This window comes from Bos mutus, chromosome 6 (genome assembly GCF_027580195.1).
Source record: "Bos mutus isolate GX-2022 chromosome 6, NWIPB_WYAK_1.1, whole genome shotgun sequence".
In the NCBI taxonomy this organism is placed as follows: Eukaryota; Metazoa; Chordata; class Mammalia; order Artiodactyla; family Bovidae; genus Bos; species Bos mutus.
The window spans coordinates 66,916,834-66,936,839 of NC_091622.1; the positions used below are offsets into that span (position 1 = coordinate 66,916,834).

Genomic DNA, 20,006 nt, shown 5'->3' on the forward strand with positions numbered 1-20,006 from the left:
CCCAGACGCCTGAGACAGATGAGTGAAAAAACCCTCAGATGATTCCAGCTCTGAGCTGTCCAAGTTGCTCCCAGATACCAAGTTTTACAAGCATCAGATATTGTGGAGTAGACATTCCCACTGTGCCCTAGTCCAATATTTAGCCTACAGAATCCATGAGTGTAATAAAGTGGTTGTGATTGTGTGCTGTTAAGTTTAAGGTGGTTGGTTACACAGCAATACATAACCAGGACATATAATTAATGTACTTTATCATTCCTGATCATCTCATTCTCATTTCATTCATTTCTAATCCCTGTCAACCCTCTTCCTTCCCTTAAATGTTTCCTCTTCTTCACTCATCCATCTTTTCACCATGTTCAGTTGATGACATAATCTGTCCACAATAATAATTCCAGACATTCATATATGATCATTCATTCTGGCATTTATTGCGAAGCCGTGATGTATGAGAACTATGCAGGAGGCACTGAGGAGGTTACAAAGGTTAGCAAGACAAGAACTCTGCTCTAGGCAGGCATAGGGAAAAGCAATTTTAAAACAAAGAGCTACAATGCAGTCTGTTGAGGGCCATACAAGTGACATGGACAAAGCTGTTTTGGAACACCAATAGACCTTAAAAATCACTAACATGTAATCACTAAAGAAGAACAACTACCCCTCTTCAAAATATGGTAGACCACATCAATGAGGATATTACAGAATTACAATCAAATTAACTGTAATTTAATGAAATTACAGAATTAAAAATATCTTTCCATGGGGGAGAAAGATTTATTCAATACACATACTACAAATATTTGGAAAGAAACAAGGCCATTCTAGGTCTTAAAGAATTGAGAAATGGTTTCATGGAACTTACAGAATTCTGACAGATAGCTAGATGTACACCAACACATGAATAAAAGTATTAATAGATGTTAATATTCTGGTCTGTATAATCACTTGCACATATTAACAGATATGAAAATGTTCTTATCAAGTTGCTTGATTTTTATCTGAATCATAAACAAGAAAGAAAAGTTTAAAATGGCATGTGTTCACTCTCATTTTCAGAAGTTATGTACTGGCTCTCCATCATGAGATTTACTTTTGCCATGTTTTGTTGTGAAGAAAAGAACTTAAAGAGAAAAGCAGAAGTCTTGGTTACAGAAGAATGACTCTTTTAACTACATATATCCTTTACTTTACAGACCAAATGCATTCCAAGTATATGACTGAAATTAAAATAAAATTTAACTAGAGTAACATGTCTGTCTGAATTCAATTACAGAATTAAAAACACATTTCCATGGGGGGCAAGATTTATTCAATACACATACTACAAATCTTTGGAAAGAAAAAGGCCATTCTGAGTGTTAAAGAATTGAGAAATGGTTTCATGGAACTTCCAGAATTTGTCAACAGCTTGAATTGAAATTTAGTAGTTACAGAACTTTCACTTCATCATCATCCTACTATTTTCAACTACTTTCTCCAAAATAAAAGTTTCCCCCACATAAGCATTCCCTAACCATACAAAGATTCTGAAGCTAGATACTTCTCATTTTGGGGAGACAGCCAAGCATTAAATCTTAACATCATGTTTAGCCAACAGACGGTTGCATATTTCAGTGCAACTGAAAATTTCATTTGAAAAATTATATTCTATTAAAGAAACTGATGCCCAATTTTTTTCCCAGTGCTGTGTGAAATTGTAAAAATCAACTTGACATAAACAAGCAATACTGGGACTTCCCTGGTGGTCCAGTGGTTAAGAATCTGTCTTCCAATGCAGGGGATGTAGGTTCTATCCCTGGTCAGGGAACTAAGATCCCATATGCTACGGGACAACAAAGCCCTCGTTCCACAGCCCCTGATCCCCTGCGTTATTGAGCCCACATGCACAACATGAGAAGCGCATGCACCATGGCGAGCAGCCCTTGCACTGTGACTAGAGAGAGCCCGGGTACTGCAATAAGAGCCCGTGTATCACAATGAGGCCCATACACCACAGCCAAAATTTAAAAAAAAAAAGGCAATTCTGATATTTAGGCAGCCACAACAGAATAAGTTAGTTGATATCTATGTATGTATGTATATATATGTTGGAGAAGGAAATGGCAGCCCACTCCAGTATTCTTACCTGGGAAATCCCGTGGACAGAGGAGCCTGGTAGGCTACAGTCCATGGGGTCATAGAGTCAGACACGATTGAGCCCACGTGCACATACATACCCTATACAGATATATAAATCTCCATTCCATTCCACAGCAATTCTCAGAAGCATATTACCAAGTATTTCTCCCACCCTGAATAATACTCTGTCTTAACAGCAAATCAAGCAAAACAAAGTATAACATTTGGCAGGATCCAGCAACCAGTACTTCTGCCTGAAATACAACAGGTATTCAATAAGTACTTGATAGCTTAACAATTTCACTCTGTTTAAGCCTTGGTGGTATTTACCTCAGAAGCCAAACCACAAAAGTAACAGAAGTATCTACTTCAGATCCTTCACCATTTTTAGTTTCTCTTATTGTCACTGGACAGACTTGCAGGAAAAATCTTTTTCAAAAGTACATCTATCTGTATTGCAAATCATCAGGGTCTTTGTCTTTTAATCATAAATCACCAAAAAACTAACAGGATCTTTCTGTCCTCTGAGATGTTCCGGAGGATTAAGTCTGACCTAAGCAAGAGGTTCTTTTTCCTGACAGGGTTAGCAGCTCAAAGCTCCAAGTCTCACCCATCTCTGAGGCTGGGAAATGACGGTGTTTCCTCCCAGCTCTCCTGCTCTGTCTCATCAATGTGGCGGGTCTTTGTCTGCCACTATTCTGAATCCCTTGTTACAATATAAAAGTGAGCCTCACGGTGTAGAAGAATCTTCTCTGCCCTCAGTTGACAATGCAACTGAAAGCAAAACTCACAAACTCTAATGTCCTATGACGTTATCTCTAAGATTAATGCCTTGAAGCTGAGGAACTCTAATGTTGTCAGCCCTAAAATTCTATGTAGCTCAACATTTTGGAAACCCACTTGTTCCCTATATTACCACTGTACTCAGTTCAGTTCAGTTCAGTTCAGTCACTCAGTCATGTCCGACTCTTTGCGACCCCATGAATCGCAGCATGCCAGGCCTCCCTGTCCATCACCAACTCCCGGAGTTCACTTAGACTCATGTCCATCGAGTCAGTGATGCCATCCAGCCATCTCATCCTCTGTTGTCCCCTTTTCCTCCTGCCCCCAATCCCTCCCAGCATCAGAGTCTTTTCCAATGAGTCAACTCTTCGCATGAGGTGGCCAAAGTATTGGAGTTTCAGTTTTAGCATTGGTCCTACCAAAGAACACCCAGGACTGATATCCTTCAGGATGGACTGGTTGGATCTCCTTGCAGTCCAAGAGACTCTCAAGAGTCTTCTCCAACACCACAGTTCAAAAGCGTCAATTCTTCGGTGCTCAGCTTTCTTCATAGTCCAACTCTCACATCCATACATGACCACTGGAAAAACCATGGCCTTGACTAGACGGACCTTTGTTGGCAAAGTAATGTCTCTGCTTTTCAATATGCTATGTAGGTTGGTCATAACTTTCCTTCCAAGGAGTAAGCGTCTTTTAATTTCATGGCTGCAATCACCATCTGCAGTGATTTTAGAGCCCAAAACAATATAGTCTGACACTGTTTCCACGGTTTCCCCATCTATTTCCCATAAAGTGATGGGACCAGATACCACAATCTTCATTTTCTGAATGTTGAGCTTTAAGCCAACTTTTTCACTCTCCTCTTTCACTTTCATCAAGAGGCTTTTGAGTTCCTCTTCACTTTCTGCCATAAAGGTGGTGTCATCTGCATATCTGAGGTTATTGATATTTCTCCCAGCAATCTTGATTCCAGCTTGTGTTTCTTCCAGTCCAGCATTTCTCATGATGTACTCTGCATAGAAGTTAAATAAGCAGGGTGACAACATACAGCCTTGACGAACTCCTTTTCCTATTTGGAACCAGTCTGTTGTTCCATGTCCAGTTCTAACTGTTGCTTCCTGACCTGCATATAGGTTTCTCAAGAGGCAAGTCAGTTAGTCTGGTATTCCCATCTCTCCCAGAATTTTCCACAGTTTATTGTGATCCACACAGTCAAAGGCTTTGGCATAGTCAATAAAGCAGAAATAGATGTTTTTCTGGAACTCTCTTGCTTTTTCCATGATCCAGCAGATGTTGGCAATTTGATCTCTGGTTCTTCTGCCTTTTCTAAAACCAGCTTGAACATCAGGAAGTTCACGGTTCCCATATTGCTGAAGCCTGGCTTGGAGAATTTTGAGCATTACTTTACTAGTGTGTGAGATGAGTGCAATTATGCAGTAGTTTGAGCATTCTTTGGCTTTGCCTTTCTTTGGGATTGGAATGAAAACTGACCTTTTCCAGTCCTGTGGCCACTGCTGTTTTCCAAATTTGCTGGCATATTGAGTGCAGCACTTTCACAGCATCATCTTTCAGGATTTGAAAGAACTCCACTGGAATTCCATCACCTCCACTAGCTTTGTTTGTAGTGATGCTTTCTAAGGCTCACTTGACTTCACATTCCAGGATGTCTGGCTCTAGGTCAGTGACCATACCATCATGATTATCTGGCTCGTGAAGATCTTTTTTGTACAGTTCTTCTGTGTATTCTTGCCATCTCTTCTTAATATCTTCTGTTTCTGTTAGGTCCATACCATTTCTGTCCTTTATCGAGCCCATCTTTGCATGAAATGTTCCCTTGGTATCTCTAATTTTCTTGAAGAGATCTCTAGTCTTTACCATTCTGTTGTTTTCCTCTATTTCTTTGCATGATCGCTGAGGAAGGCTTTCTTATCTCTCCTTGCTATTCTTTGGAACTCTGCCACTGTTTAATACCACCGTATAAACACAGGAAATTCAACCATCTAGAAGGCAAGCCTATATCTTTTGACATATTAACTCTAAAAATTTTAATATGTCCCCTGACAGAGCTGTAGAAGATATAACCAATGGTTCTTTATACATTATCCTAACGATTTCTTTCCCTATGTCACCCTCCGTCATCTTATGTCACCAATTACTTACATTAGAACTCCTGGTTTAAGCAGAATGATTTAGTAGAAAGAACCTAACTTTTTTTCTATTGTAGTATGATTGATTTATAGACTGTGTTAGTTTCAGGTGTACAGGAAAGTGATTCTGTTATACATATACATATATGTAGTCTTTTTTCATATTCTTTTCCATTATAGGTTATAAGATATTGCATACAGTTCCCTGTACTATATAGTATGGCCTTGTTTTTATCTATTTTATATATAGTATTGATAGTTTGTATCTGCTAATTTCAAACTCCTAATTTATCCCTCCCCCACCTCCTTTCCCCTTTGGTAATCATAAATTTGTCTTCTACATCTGTAAGCCTGTTTCTGTTTTGTAAATAAGATCATTTGTGTCATATTTTAGATTCCACATATAAGTGATATCATATATTTGTCTTTGTCTGACTTACTTCACTTAGTTTGATAATCTCTAGGTCCATCCACGTTGCTGCAAATGGCATTATTTCATTCTTTTTACAGCTGAGTAATATTCAATTGTATATACATCCCACCTCTTCTTTATCCATTCATGTGTCAATGGGCATATATGTTACTTTCACATCTTGGCTATTGTAACTAGTGCTGCTATGAACATTGGGATGCACATATACTTTGTCCTAGAGTTTTCTCCAGATAAATGCCCAGTAGTGGGATTGCTGGATCATATGGTGACTTTATTTTTAGTTTTTTAAGAAACTTCCATACTAGTTTCCATGTGGGCTGCATCAATTTACCCTCCCACCAACAGTGTAGGTTTCCCTTTTCTTCACATCCTCCCTAGGACATTCTGACTACTGTGAGATAAGTAGTTTTGATTTGCATTTCCCAGATAATTAGTGATATTAAGCCTCTTCTCATGTGCCTTGGGCCACCTGTATGTCTTCTCCGGAGAAATGTCTATTTACGTCTTCTGTCCATTTTTTGACTGGGTTGTTTGGTTTTTTTGTTATTGAATTGCCTTGGCTGTTCGTATATTTTGGAAATTAAGCCCTTATCATTCGCATTGTTTGTAAATATTTTCTCCCAGTCCATAAGCTGTCTTTTCATTTTGTTTATGGTTTCTTTCGCTGCACAAAAGGTTATACATTTGATTAGGTCCCATTTATTTATTTTTGCTTCTATTTCTATTGTCTTGGGAGACTGACCTAAGAAGACATTGCTACACTTTACGTCAAAGAATATTTTGCCTACAAGAGCCTGAACTTTTAAGTCTCACTGACCTGGCTCTAAATCTTAGCTTTGCCATTTATTAGTTGTATAACTTCATACAAGTTACTTAACTCTTTTGACACTATTCCCTTACCTTCATAATAAGGATAATGGTACCAACCTTAATGGAGTAACATGAGGTATAAATCAGAAAAATCCACATAAAGTTTCTTATACATAGCCAACAGTCAGTTCATTTTGCCATACCTTTGTTTTGAACTGATACATGTCTTCATATTCAACAACTGTTAACTGAGTATCTGCTAAGTGCCAGATACGCTATCAGGTTCTGGGAATAAAGCAGAAGACATAGCCGATAAGGTATCCACAACGTAGGAGAAAGGACATATATAACAGAAAGTAAAAATGTCATTAACCATGTGGTAAGTGCTATATCACAGATGGATACAAGGTTCAGCTCTGCCCAAAGGTAGAAGGTAGAAAGATAATCAGAGAAGATGATGTCTGAGCTGGGGTAAGGGCTGAGTTAGTTGTCACCCATGGAAGATGGTTGAACAAGGGCTCAGCCCCACTAAATGCAAGGTGAGTTTGAAGAAAAACAGTAAAAACAACTTCCATTAATTTAAACATATTCTATTTCAATAATCCTTTCTCTCTTCCATTTCTACCCAAATACACACACATATTCCCAAAGGAGAGAATGGTATTTCCACTATCAAAAAGAAATCAAAATCCAAACTGATTCTTTTTCAGCCTTGTATTCATTTGTTCATTAATTTTTCAACCAAATAGTTTGTTTAAAATCCACTTTACATCTAATGCTGTGAGAGGATTACAACAGTGCAATGGAAAACACAGGCCCCACCTTCTTCGAGCTTATACTCCAGCAGAGTTTCTGTCTAAAGCTTTAAAGAGCCCTCTCCTCCAATATCCTTCTCAAGTGCCATACAGAGGACTGTGATGTTTACAGCTTATTCATATTCAAGTTATTTGTTTACAGAAAATGAGAGCTGGGTGCTCCAATAATTAGAATCATCGGGTCCAAACCTCTCTACCAATAATTCAGAGTACACAAAAGCTAAGTTGACAAATACTACTTCCCTCTCTTTGTTCATTAATACTATTATTAGTATCTTAATTTTTAAAACTAACAACTCACTATAGCTATTTTTAAGAACTCTAGATTAAAATTATGTTTTTAAAAATGGCATTCAAATGTAAAGTTTCATACACACAAACTCACAGGTCATTAAATGAGTTAATACATATAAAGCACTCAGAAGAGTACATGGCACTTAAGTGTCATGTAAGTGTTTGCTCTTAGTCTTACCATTTTAATTTTTCATAGTGTTACTATTATCCCTAAGAAGTTAAAATGCACAAGAGTCCCATAGCCAGTGCAAGTACCACTTTATAAATAAATAAAGCAAAGAGAATGTAACCAATTTAATAATAATAATACCTTTGAGACTAGAAATCTTGTGTCCTTACTCCCAGACTTTTGTAGTAAAAGTCTGACTACATTAGATAGCTGACAAACTACATTAAAAAATTTATTTTCATTGATTTATAATTTATCCCTTGTGTACATTCAGAGAAAAATTGAGACACCTTACAGTAAAAATACATAAACAATAGCCACACTATTCACAATAGCCAAGACGTGGAAAAAGCCTGAATGTCCATCAACAGATGAATGGATAAAGAAGATGTGGTACATTACTCAGAATGAAATAATGCCATTTGCAGCAACATGGAGTAACATCGATGGGCCTAGAGATTACCATACTAAGTAAAGTAAGTCAGAAAGAGAAAGACAAATGCCATATGGTGGCACTTATATGTGGAATCTAAAACATGACACGAGTAAACTTACCTGTGAAACAGAAACAGACTCACAAACCTAGAGAACAGACTTGTGATTGCCAAGTGGGAGCAGTGTGGGGGGAGGGATGGATTGGGAGTTTGGGGTTAGCAGATGCAAACTATTATATATAGAATGGATAAACAACAAAGTCCTACTGTATAGGACAGGGAACTGTATTCAATATCCTAGAATAAGCCATAATGGAAAAAGGATATGAAAAACTATATATATGCATGTATAACTGAATCACTCTGAATGGCACTCATTATCAAATGGCTCTACAGATTCAACATAATCTGCATCAAAATTCCAATTGCCTTTTTTGTTTTTTCTTTTTTTGCAAAAATGGACAAGCTGATACTAAAACTCACACAGTAATGCCAAATAGCCATTTAATCTTGAAAAACAAAAGGCTGGTGGTCTCACATTCCCAATTTCAAAGGGAATGGCAACCCACTCCAGTACTCTTGCCTGGAGAAATCCATGACCAGAGGAAACTGGTGGGCTACAGTCCGTGCGGTCGCAGAGTCAGATAAAACTGAGCAACTAACACTTTCACTTTCACTACAATATTACAGGAATCCAAACAGTGTAATATTATATAAAGATAGATGTACAGATCAACAGTGTAGAACTGGGAGTCCAGAAAGAAACCCCACACATCTATGGTTAACTCATTTTTGATGAGCATGCCAACACTATTCCACAAGGAAAGAGCAGTCTTTCCAACAAATGGTTCTGAGACAACTGGATATAAGTGAATTGGGATCCCTACTTCACACCACAAACAAAAATGATTTCTAAATGGATCAAAGACAATGTAAAAACTAAAATTACAAAAACTCTCAGAAGGAAACATAGCAGTAAGTTTTCATGATTTTAGTTCACACAATGGCTTTTTAAACACAACTTCAAGAAGAGCACAAGTGACGAAAGAGAGAAACTGGACTTCAACTCAAAAACTTCTGTATGTCTAGGGACACTACAAAGGAAGTGAAAAGACAACCCACATATGAGAGAAAGAATTCACAAATGACATACCCAATAAGAGTCTGAAGTGAAGTGAAAGTCACTCAGTCGTGTCTGACTCTGTGACCCATGGACTATACAGTCCATGGAATTCTCCAGGCCAAATACTGGAGTGGGTAACCATTCCCTTCTCCAAGGGATCTTCCCAAACCAGGGATTGAACCCAGGTCTTCTGCATAGAAGGTAGATTCTTTACCAGCTGAGGCACCAATAAGAGTCTAGTATCCAGAAAATATAACACTTACAACTGAATAATTTTTTTTTAATTAACAGGTAAAGGACTTAAGTAGACATTTTCCCAAAGATGTCAAAAGGCTAATAAACACTTGAAAAAATGTTCAACATCACTAGCTTTTCAGTTCAGTCCAGTCACTCAGTCATGTCTGATTCTTTGAGACCCCTGGACTACAGCACGCCAGGCCTCCCTGTCCATTATCAACTCCCAGAGTGTACTCAAACTCATGTCCATTGAGTTGGTGATGCCATCCAACCATCTCACCCTCTGTTGTCCCCTTTTCTTCCCACCTTCAATCTTTCCCAGCATCAGGGTCTTTTCAAATGAGCCAGTTCTTTATATCAGGTGGCCAAAGTATTGGAGTTTCAGCTTCAACATCAGTTCTTCTAATGAACACTCAGGACTGATTTCCTTTAGTATGGACTGGTTGGATCTCCTTGCAGTCCAAGGGACTCCCAAAAGTCGTATCCAACACCACAGTTCAAAAGCATCAATTCTTCAGCGCTCAGCTTTCTTTACAGTCCAACTCTCACATCCATACATGACTATTGGAAAAACCATAGCTTTGACTAGGCAGACCTTTCTTGGCAAAGTAATGTCTCTGCTTTTTAATATGCTGTCTAGGTTGGTCATAACTTTTCTTCCAAGGAGCAGGTGTCTTTTAATTTCATAGCTGCAGTCAGCATCTGCAGTGATTTTGGAGCCCAAGAAAATAAAGTCTGACACTGTTTTCACTGTTTCCCTATCTATCTGCCGTGAAGTGATGGGACTGAATACCATGATCTTAGTTTTCTGAATGTTGAGTTTTAAGCCAACTTTTTCACTCTCCTCTTTCACTTTCATCAAGAGGCTCTTTAGTTCTTCACTTTCTGGAGTAAGGTTGGTGTCATCTGCATATGTGAGGTTATTGATATTTCTCCCAGAAATCTTGATTCCAGTTTGTGTTTCATACAGCCCAATGTTTCTCATGATGCATTCTGCATTAAGTTAAATAAGCAGGGTGACAATATACTGCCTTGACATACTCCTTTCCCTATTTGGAACCAGTCTGTTGTTCCATGTCCAGTTCTAACTGTTGCTTCCTGACCTGCATACAGATTTCTCAAGAGGCAGGTCAGGTGGTCTAGTATTCCCATCTCTTTCAGAATTTTCCACAGTTTATTGTGACCCACACAGTCAAAGGCTTTGGCTTAGTCAATAAAGCAGATGTTTTTCTGGAACTGTCTTTCTTTTAGGAATACATAAATCAAAAGCACAAGGAGTTCCTACTATACACATACTAGGCTAGTTATAATCCCAAAAAAAGGAAAATAAGGATTGACAAGAATATGGAGAAATGGGAACCCTCATCCATTGTTAGTAGGAATGTAAAGTGATACAGCCACTGTGAAAACCAGTTTGGTAGTTCCTCAAAAGTTAAACATAGAGTTAAGCTATGACCCAGCACTTCCACTCTTAAGTACATACCCAAGAGAATTGAAAACATATATTCACAAAGAGGCTTATAAACTACTGCGCATAGAGGTATTAGTCATAATAGCCAAAAAGTGGAAACAACCCAAATGTCCATACACTGATGTATGGAGATATATATAAACCCATACAACTGAATGTTACTCCACCAGAAAAAAACAATGAGGTACTGATTCATAGTGCAACACAAATGAGCTTTGAAAATATTATACTAAGTAAAAGAAGCCAAGCACAAAAGGCCACATTATATTGATTCCATTTATGTGAAATGACCAGAACACTGTTTATGTGAAATGTCCAGAACAGGCAAACCCATAGAGAAAGAAAGTAGACTATCATTTGGCTGCAATGAAGAGAGAATGGGGTAGGGTGGGTGTGTACAGTTTTTTTTTAAGTGATAAGAATCTTCTGGAGTTAGATGGTGGTGGTGGTTATACAACATTGTATATATATTAAAAACCACAGGATTGTACTCTTCAAATTGGTTCAAATGGTGGTTACCTGAATTTATTCTCAATTAAAAAAATTTAAGAAAAATATAAATGTACAACATGTAAATAACATACAGATGAGAATCAAAAGTAGAAGGAGAAATCACAAACCAGAAGGAAGGAATAAAACAGAGTGAAACCAAGCAAAACTTATATGGAAGTTGGTTCTCACATCAGTTCATACAACAGAAACTCATTATAATCAAAATTAGCCTTGAATGTTCCATAGAAGACACAGCCACACTGTGTCCAGATGAGCCCAACACAGCATCAGCAGAAACGTCCACCAGCACTGGAAGCTGTGTCCATTAGCTTCTGATGAGAAAAACCACCAGCAAAATACACCCCATTCCATAATTATGAACTTAAAAACAATTAAAATGTATTCTTCCTCCTGATTCTGTCAGGGGAACAATTCTGCTCAATGTCCAGAATGGCCTCACTCACATTTTGAGCACTTGCAGGCTATCAGCCAGGGCACCTCAAGAGAAATGGGTGGCAGAACTAAGATCCCATAAGTCACAAAGCATGGCCAAAAAAAAGAAAGAAGAGTCGAGTACAGAATTAGATAAATAGATATGATCCTTGAGCCATATCTGATAAACGCGCTTAAGTTCATTTTCAATAAAAATTAAATGAAATTCAGACTTACTCTCCAACATGTGAAAGAAATGTAAATATTACATTAATAACATAATAATCAACATATTTGCTGTAAAAATTTTTGAAGGCTAAGTATTTTCAGATACACCCTCCTGAATGATCTAAGATAACAGAAAACACCAACAATTCCAAAGATCTACAGCTTCACACTAGAAGCATTTACATTTTGAGATTCTGACTTCATCTGATTTACGTCTTGCTTCTTGACTTCCTAATATTTCTGCTAACTTTGAACTAACAGACTGCTATATATAAGAATTACTAAGGCCCTGCTGCTGCTGCTGCTGCTGCTGCTGCTGCTAAGTCACTTCAGTCGCGTCCAACTCTGTGAGACCCCATAGACGGCAGCCCACCAGGTTCTGCCGTCCCTGGGATTCTCCAGGCAAGAACACTGGAGTGGGTTGCCATTGCCTTCTCCATTGTGTGAAAGTGAAAAGTGAAAGTGAAGTCGCTCAGTCGGTCTGACTCGTAGCGACCCCATGGACTGCAGCCTACCAGGCTCCTCCATCCATGGGATTTTCTAGGCAAGGGTACTGGAGTGGCTTGCCATTGTCTTCTCCGACTAAGGCCCTAGCAGATGTCTTTTTCAGTATTATTTCCACCAAATCAGAAAGCAATAAAAAACAGAGTGGTGACTGATGTGGTTCTCAGTTCACAATATGAACTGCACAAGTAAGCACTAATATTTTAAATCAGTAAAATAGGAAAACAGATTCACAGCAACTGAACAAAAATCTTCGAAGACTGGGAAGATACTCTAAGACAGAGTACTACTTTTTTCAACACCACCATCCTCACCCCACCACACACAGAGCACAGATTCCAGGAAGGCTGGTGAAAATAGTTGCTTAAATATCACCAAATGTACACATGAACTTCTACAAAATACATTTTAAATTACCATTCATTTAATATATTTGCTTTATATTATAGTTCCAAGTTGAAGTTCAGTTCAGTTGCTCAGTCATGTCCAACTCTGCAACCCCATGAACCGCAGCATGCCAGGCCTCCCTGTCCATCACCAACTCTTGGAGTTTGCCCAAACTCATGTCCATTGAGTTGGTGATGCCATCCAGCCATCTCATCTTCTGTCATCCCCTTCTCCTCCCAACCTCAATCTTTCCCAGCATCGGGGTCTTTTCAAATGAGTCAGCTCTTCACATCAAGTGGCCAAAGTATTGGAGTTTCAGCTTCAACATCAGTCCTTCCAATGAATACCCAGGACTGATCTCCTTTAGGATGGACTGGTTGGATCTCCTTGCAGTCCAAGGGACTCTTAAGAGTCTTCTCCAACACCATGGTTCAAAAGGTAAAGTTGAAGTTACCTTATCTTAAAAAGTATAAAAGGCAATTTTTATCTCCCAGCTGGAATTACAGAATGCATATCTGGTCTGCAATCTACTGAACTGATCAAAACATCAAGTCATACTGTTATAAGAATCTGGACACTGTCATTCACATTCCCTCCCTAGCTTTGCTCAAGAAGTGCCAAACTTGCTACCCATATCAAAATCTAAGAAACTGAATTTATCAGTTTTTCTATCATTATAGGAAACGTGGAAGGCTTCCCTGGCAGTCCAGTAGTTAAGACTCCATGTTTCCACCGCAGGGGGAGAGGTTCAATCCCTGGTTGGCAAACTAAGATCCCACATGTCAGGCAACACAGCCGAAAAATAAAAATAAGTAAAAAAAGAAAAAAGAAACACTGAGCACCACCTACAGAAATAGAATACTTCCAAAGAAGTCTCTGCATCTCTCCTCTACGATGGTAGCTGAATGAGCCTAATACAGACGCATTCCCTCTGCCCAGTGTTACAGCAGAACTCATATTCTTCCTTACCCTGGCTGAAACGATTCACTTCAATGGTAAATGTTTCATTCCAAAATTAGAAATAAAACAGAGTACCCAAATACCCCCAAAGAAGGTAACACACTAATTATTCTAAATTCTCAATCCCGTCCTCTCCTGCCATCTCCAACATTTGTGGCCTGTAGCTTTCCCTTCTTTGGTGTACCCGATGTCTCTCTACTGGATCATCCCCTTTGGTACAGAAGCATCACATACATTCCCAAAAATAAACCTCTGCCTTGACCCACAGTCACCTCCAACTACCGTATCACCTGAGTCCCTTTACAGCAAAAGCTCTTGAAAGACAGGATTAGGGTTGCTATCCCTGCTCCTCAACTCATGTGCTGGCCTCAAACTGCTCCAGGCGCGTTTCTGTCTCATCAGGCCACTAAGATTTCATGTGTCAAAATCACCAAGAACAGCCTTGTTGCCAGAACCCGTGATCACTTCCCAGTTCTAGTCTCTCTCCCCTGCTGCCCTAACAGTGTTAACACAGCTGACCATTCTCTCCTTGAAATGCTTCGCTTCTGTTGGTTCTCTGTGACACCAAAGTCTCCTTGCTTTTTTTCCAATCTTAGAGGCTGAACCTTCTCAGTCTCCTTTGCTGACCTCTGTTTTCCTCCTTTACTTCTGAACACTGGTGTGCACCAGCACTCTACCCTGGGCTTGTTTTGCTTCTTCATCTATGAATCCTCCTCGGAGGCAGCCTCATCCAGTTCCACAGCTTGACATACCGCCTGTGTGGTAATAACCCTGACATCTCCATCTTTAGCCCTGTTGCCAAGAACCTCAGATTTATATATCCAACTGCAATCCTGATATCTTTATTTAAATATTTAGCAAGTATCTCAAATGTAACATGGCTACAATGGAGTGCTATATAGTCCCCGAAAATTTGCTCTTTATCTAGTCTTTGATGTCTGAATAAATGGCCTCACCATCTCCCCAGCTGCTCAGCCAAAAATCTAAGAGCTATCATTGATTCATTCCTCTCTTTCATACCTCAACTCTAATCCATCAGCATGTTCTTTTGACTGTGGAAGTGGAAGTGTTAGTCACTCAGTCGTGTCCAACTCTTTGCAACCCCATGGACTGCAGCATGCCAAGCTCTTCTGTTCATGGAATTCTCTAGGCAAGAATCCTGGAGTGGTAGCCATTCCCTTCTCCCGGGGATCTTCCCAAAACAGGCATCGAACCCACATCTCCTGCATTGCAGGTGGACTCTTTCCCACTGAGCCACCAGGCTCCAAAATATTCCAATATCCTATGAATATTCAAGACTCCACTTCATACTTTTCCCTTTAGTGCAACAGACTGATTGCACTAATGGCTCTTATTGTAATGCCTCCCTGAATCTTTTCATACCTCTCTGTATACCTGCTCTTTGGCAATGCCCCTCATACTAGCTGTCGATGTACTCAAATAACCTGCCTTGACCAATGTGACAGTAGCAAATGGAACACCAGCTAAGGCTTAAAAATCTGCCTGCCCATTTCTACTTCCTTTCTTGCTTCTTTATTATGACCATGAGACTAGGACTGGGCCAGCCTGAGAATAAGAATAGAGTCATGTAACAACACCACACAGAGGACAGCAGAGTTGTCCCAGCCATCTGAGTTGAGGCCATCCTAGACAATCAGCAACCAGCTGGCCCTCCCAAACATATCAGGGAAAGCAGGCAATATGGCAGAGTTGCCTACCTGACCCACAGCTGATCACAGACATGCGCAAGCTCAGTCAGGATCAGCTGAGCCTGGCCCAGAAGAGCCGCATTACCCAACCATTCCACTGACTGAGCAAAAATAATCCTTTTTTCTGTATGTCACTAAGTTTATGGGGATATCTGTCACACAGCATTACTGTGGCAATAACTGATATAGACACCATCATCCCTTGTCAGGACTATTGCAATATCCTCCTGTTAGGTCTCACTACTTCCTTCCTCATCTTCTTACAATCCTTTTTCTATTCATCAATCAACACAAACTTTTTTTTGGTTGCATTGGGTCTTCGTTGCTGCACACAATCTTTCCCTAGTTGCAGAGAGTGGGGGGCGACTCTTTGTTGTGGTGTTCGGACTTCTCATTCCCGTGGCTTCTCTTGTTGCAGAGCACGGGCTCTAGGCACACGGGCTTCAGCAGTTGCAGTGCACAGGCTCAGTAGTTGTGCCTCGTGGGCCCTAGAGCACAGGCTCAGAAGTTGGACACACAGGATTAGCTGCTCCAAGGCACATGGAATCTTCCCAGACCAGGGATTAAACCCATGTCCCCTGCTTCAGCAGGTGGATTCTTATCCACTGTGCCACCAGGGAAGTCTCAATCAACACAAACTTTTAAAAACATAAACCAGCTTATGTCCTCAGTTCTGCTTAAACCCTCTAATGGATTCCCTGAACTCAGACTAAAAATCTCTTAATTTAGGACACCACCTACTTGTCCAACCTCATCCAGTACCACTCTCTCCTTGGCCCACTATGTGTCAACCCACAAAAGCCTTCTTCCTGTCCTTTACACATAGCAAATCCATGGCATGTTGGGGGGAGGCGGTCTTTGCAAATCATGTTACCTCTATCTAGAAAATCATTCCACCTGCTCTCTCTTGCTCACTCTTAACCAATAACTTCTTGTAACTCAAATTCAACCTATATGCCACTTTCACCAAAAGACCTTTCCTTGACTGTTGTTGTTTAGTCGCTAAGTCATGTCTGACTCTTTGCGACCCCATGGACTGTGGCTCCTCTGTCCATGAAATTCTCCAGACGAGAATACTGGAGTGGCTTGCCATGTCCTCCTCCAGGGGATCTTCCTGACCCAGGGATGGAACTTGTGTCTTCTGCATTGGCAGGCAGATTCTTTACCGCTGAACCACCACGGAAACCCTCCTTCCCTTGACTACACAATCTAAAATAATCAGTCACCCTGATTAAATTAAAATACGGATTTTAATTCTCTGCATCATACTTATTACTACGCAGGATTTCTGTTATTTGTTTTTAATCGTGCGACCTCCACACTGACTCTAACTTCCTCATAAGCAGGAACCTAGTCTGTGTGTTCACCACTGGATCCTCAGCTTCTAAAACAGTTCCTTCACACAGTAAGCACCCATTAAATACTTGATGAATGTTACCTGACATGGAATAAATAAAAGATCAGATCCTTTCTGAAATCAAGTTTTTTTCACACAGAGAATGGGCTGGGCAAGCTGAAATGGCAAGGGAGAAAAGACAGACTGATTCTGAGAAGGAATTTTAGAAGCAGAGAAAAAAACTCACCTAATAGAAGATGAAGTTAAGCATGTGGACTCTGAAAACAGCCTAGAATGGAAGCCTGGCTTTGTTGCTTCCTAGCTATGTAAACATGGATATATCACTTACTTTTCTGAGCTTGCCTCCTCATCTATAAAATGGGGTAATAATTACTACTTCACAGAGTTATTGTAAAAATTAAATATGTGTAAAGTGCTTAGCACAGGACATGGATCATAGTAATTACTCAACATTAGTGATGATGATGGTGGTGGTGCTGGTGATATCTAAATCAGCCCTGATATTGATTAAACTGGCATAATCCATAGTATCTCATCTCACTCAACCTGTTGAGTCTATCTAATTTTTTTTCAATATTTAGGCATTCCATATTGTCCCTTCTCACCAAGAATGGAATGTGCATAGGACCTAGAGCCTGAAGAGCTGGGTTCTGGCTCTACCACTAACTAGCTGGGTCACCCTGAGCAAGTCACCAACTTCCCAGAACTGAAAGTTAGCCTGTCATCAGCTCTGTCCATCCCCGAGGCAGAAGGGGCAGGAAACAGTATGCAAAAGTAGAGATACCGGTGTAACATTAGAGACACAGAGGCAGAGTGATGGGACAGGAGGCAAGCACGCTGCTCAGGGGCTTCCCTGGTGGGCCAGTGGCCACGACTCCAAGCCCCAAACCCTGGTTAGGGAACTAGATCCCACCCCCTTCAGCTAACAGCATTCAAATGCTGCACCTAAAGATTCCGCAAGTCCCACATGCCACAAGGAGGACTGCGGATTCTGAGTGCCACAACCAAGGCCTGACACAACCCAATAAATAAATATGTATTGTTTTAAAAATCACTCCTCTACTCCAGAGCACAAACAAGAATGTCTGCACACCTTAACTCAAAGCTTCCCAAACTGTTTCAGAACACTACGAACTTGTCAGATAATACCAGGCCACACTCTCACAAGGGCAGGCACGTGGGCTGATTTTATTCTTACTGACCAGTGGCCAGCACAGTGGCCAGATCATACTATTACAGTGTGTGTTGATCACATCCTTGCTGAAATGGACAAATTTATTAGGGAAATCAGGGTTAATCAATGTCTAAATGGTTCCCTGTGTGCACTTCACAGAACCTCTTAAGACATGAATAGGCTCTGTGAATCATATAGAATACTTTCCAATCTTATTTGATCACAGAACTCATTCCATTTCCCTTGAACCTGATTAACATCTCCCAGAGTTGTAGTATTCTACAGAACAGTTTGAGAAACACCTTAACACAATTTTTTTTTTTCGGCCATGCCGTGTGGCTTGCAGGATTTTAGTTCCCTGACCAAGGACTGAACCCAGGTCCCAGCAGTGAAAGTATGGAGTCCTAACCACTAGATTGCCAAGGAATTCCCAAGCTTACATAATTTAAGTTGTTTTTACCATCATGATATAAACATCTTACTCTTAATACATAAGATAATTAAAAGGCCAATTGTACTTTGATTCACATCTAGTACATGGTTGTTTCACACCAAATCCTGTACCTCTAAATCACCCATCACCAAGCAGACCTCGATCTCTCCCATCTCCTAAGAAGCAGATGTCCTGCTGGTTTCTCTGCCTGCTCCCAGCACCCTCACAACCAGTTTGCTCCACAGATTCTCCCACCTTTTCTTCTACCACCCACCCTCTCTACATCCTTAGTCTTACTATGAACTTCCTTCAACTGCTTTAATTACAACTCTTCTCCTTTTATAATCAACCTAACAGGTTTTTATCTTATAATCTGTACTATCAACCTATGCCTGAAAACTTCAAAGTACTTCTCCCTTTAATAATAAAGGCTGGTCCGTCGCTTGCTTTCTCCACACTGGATCCTCTTTTGGGTTATTCCTTAATCTTAACTACATATCATCATGTCAAATTCTACCTGGGTTCCCTCTTCCCATCCTACCATCTGTTTCCAAGAGCTCAAGGACATAGATGTCTTCCTTTCCCTATGCCTTTGTTTGAGTTCTCTCTGCCTAGAAGAGCACCTGTTGAAATCCGGCCCATTTGTTAAGGTCCTGATCACAGGTAATCTCTTTTAAGGAGTGTCCCTGATATACCACTCTGGTCACAATTAGCTACTCCCTTTAAGTACCTCAAGGCAACTGGACAACTTATCACAGATATATAAAGCTAGTTGTACAGATGAATGCAGAGACGGCAGAGTTGGGAGAGAAAACCATGAACCAGGTGAGTCTAACAAGCAGCATGACCATGAGGTCAGTGACAAAAGGAGAAATCAGAAGGGTATTTGCATGAATGGCTTGAATGCTAAAGGAGAAAAGCTTTTACATGTCCTGGAAGGAACAAGGGGAAGCCAGGAGAAGGCTACAGAAGAGCCAGCTGCAGAGAAGGGAGTGTTCTCACTCTGTGTGGCTGGGCTGTGGGAATGCTGATTCACAATGGAACAATGCCCTCAGAGGGCCACCGGAAAGATGTGGGCAGGAAGCCAGTAGAAGGCTGGAAGCTCAGAATCACAGGGGAGTTGAGAATACATAAGAAGGCAGCTAATCAGAAAGGCTGGGAGCCAAGGAAGCTAGGGATAAGAGGCAACGCTCTGGCCTAAACTGGCTGAGATCCCAGAGTGTCAGGGGCCAGATGAGTTAAGCATTCAACAATCTTTGATCAACACTCAAACGTAGGTTGATGAGTAATTGTTCTAATGTCTACAAAGATCCGATTTCCCTAATGTTCCACTCATGGCACAACTGACATCTCCGTGTGTGGGCTGTGCCACAGGGGTAGTGGATTGGGGGGAGTACCAGGGAGGGGCTGGGTGTGGAATCTCCCTTCATGGGGGCAGGGCTCACAGACTGAAAAGGGAAGAAACAAGCTGAATATGTACAGGGTCTACAGGGATC

At 40.4% G+C, this 20,006-nt stretch overlaps 1 protein-coding gene across 4 annotated transcripts in view; it reads right to left on the reverse strand.

Moving 5' to 3' along the window:
* TEC (tec protein tyrosine kinase) overlaps window positions 1–20,006 on the reverse strand; it is a 169,275-nt gene that overhangs the window by 134,035 nt on the left and 15,234 nt on the right. For 2 of the 4 annotated variants that reach the window (XM_070372365.1, XM_070372364.1), the window contains exon 2: window positions 6,495–6,576. The exons of the other annotated variants lie outside the window; for them this stretch is intronic. In XM_070372365.1, the coding sequence (XP_070228466.1) occupies window positions 6,495–6,515 (21 nt within the window). In that variant the 5' untranslated portion in view covers window positions 6,516–6,576. The remainder of the gene's footprint in view (window positions 1–6,494; window positions 6,577–20,006) is intronic. 4 annotated transcript variants of the gene reach the window in all.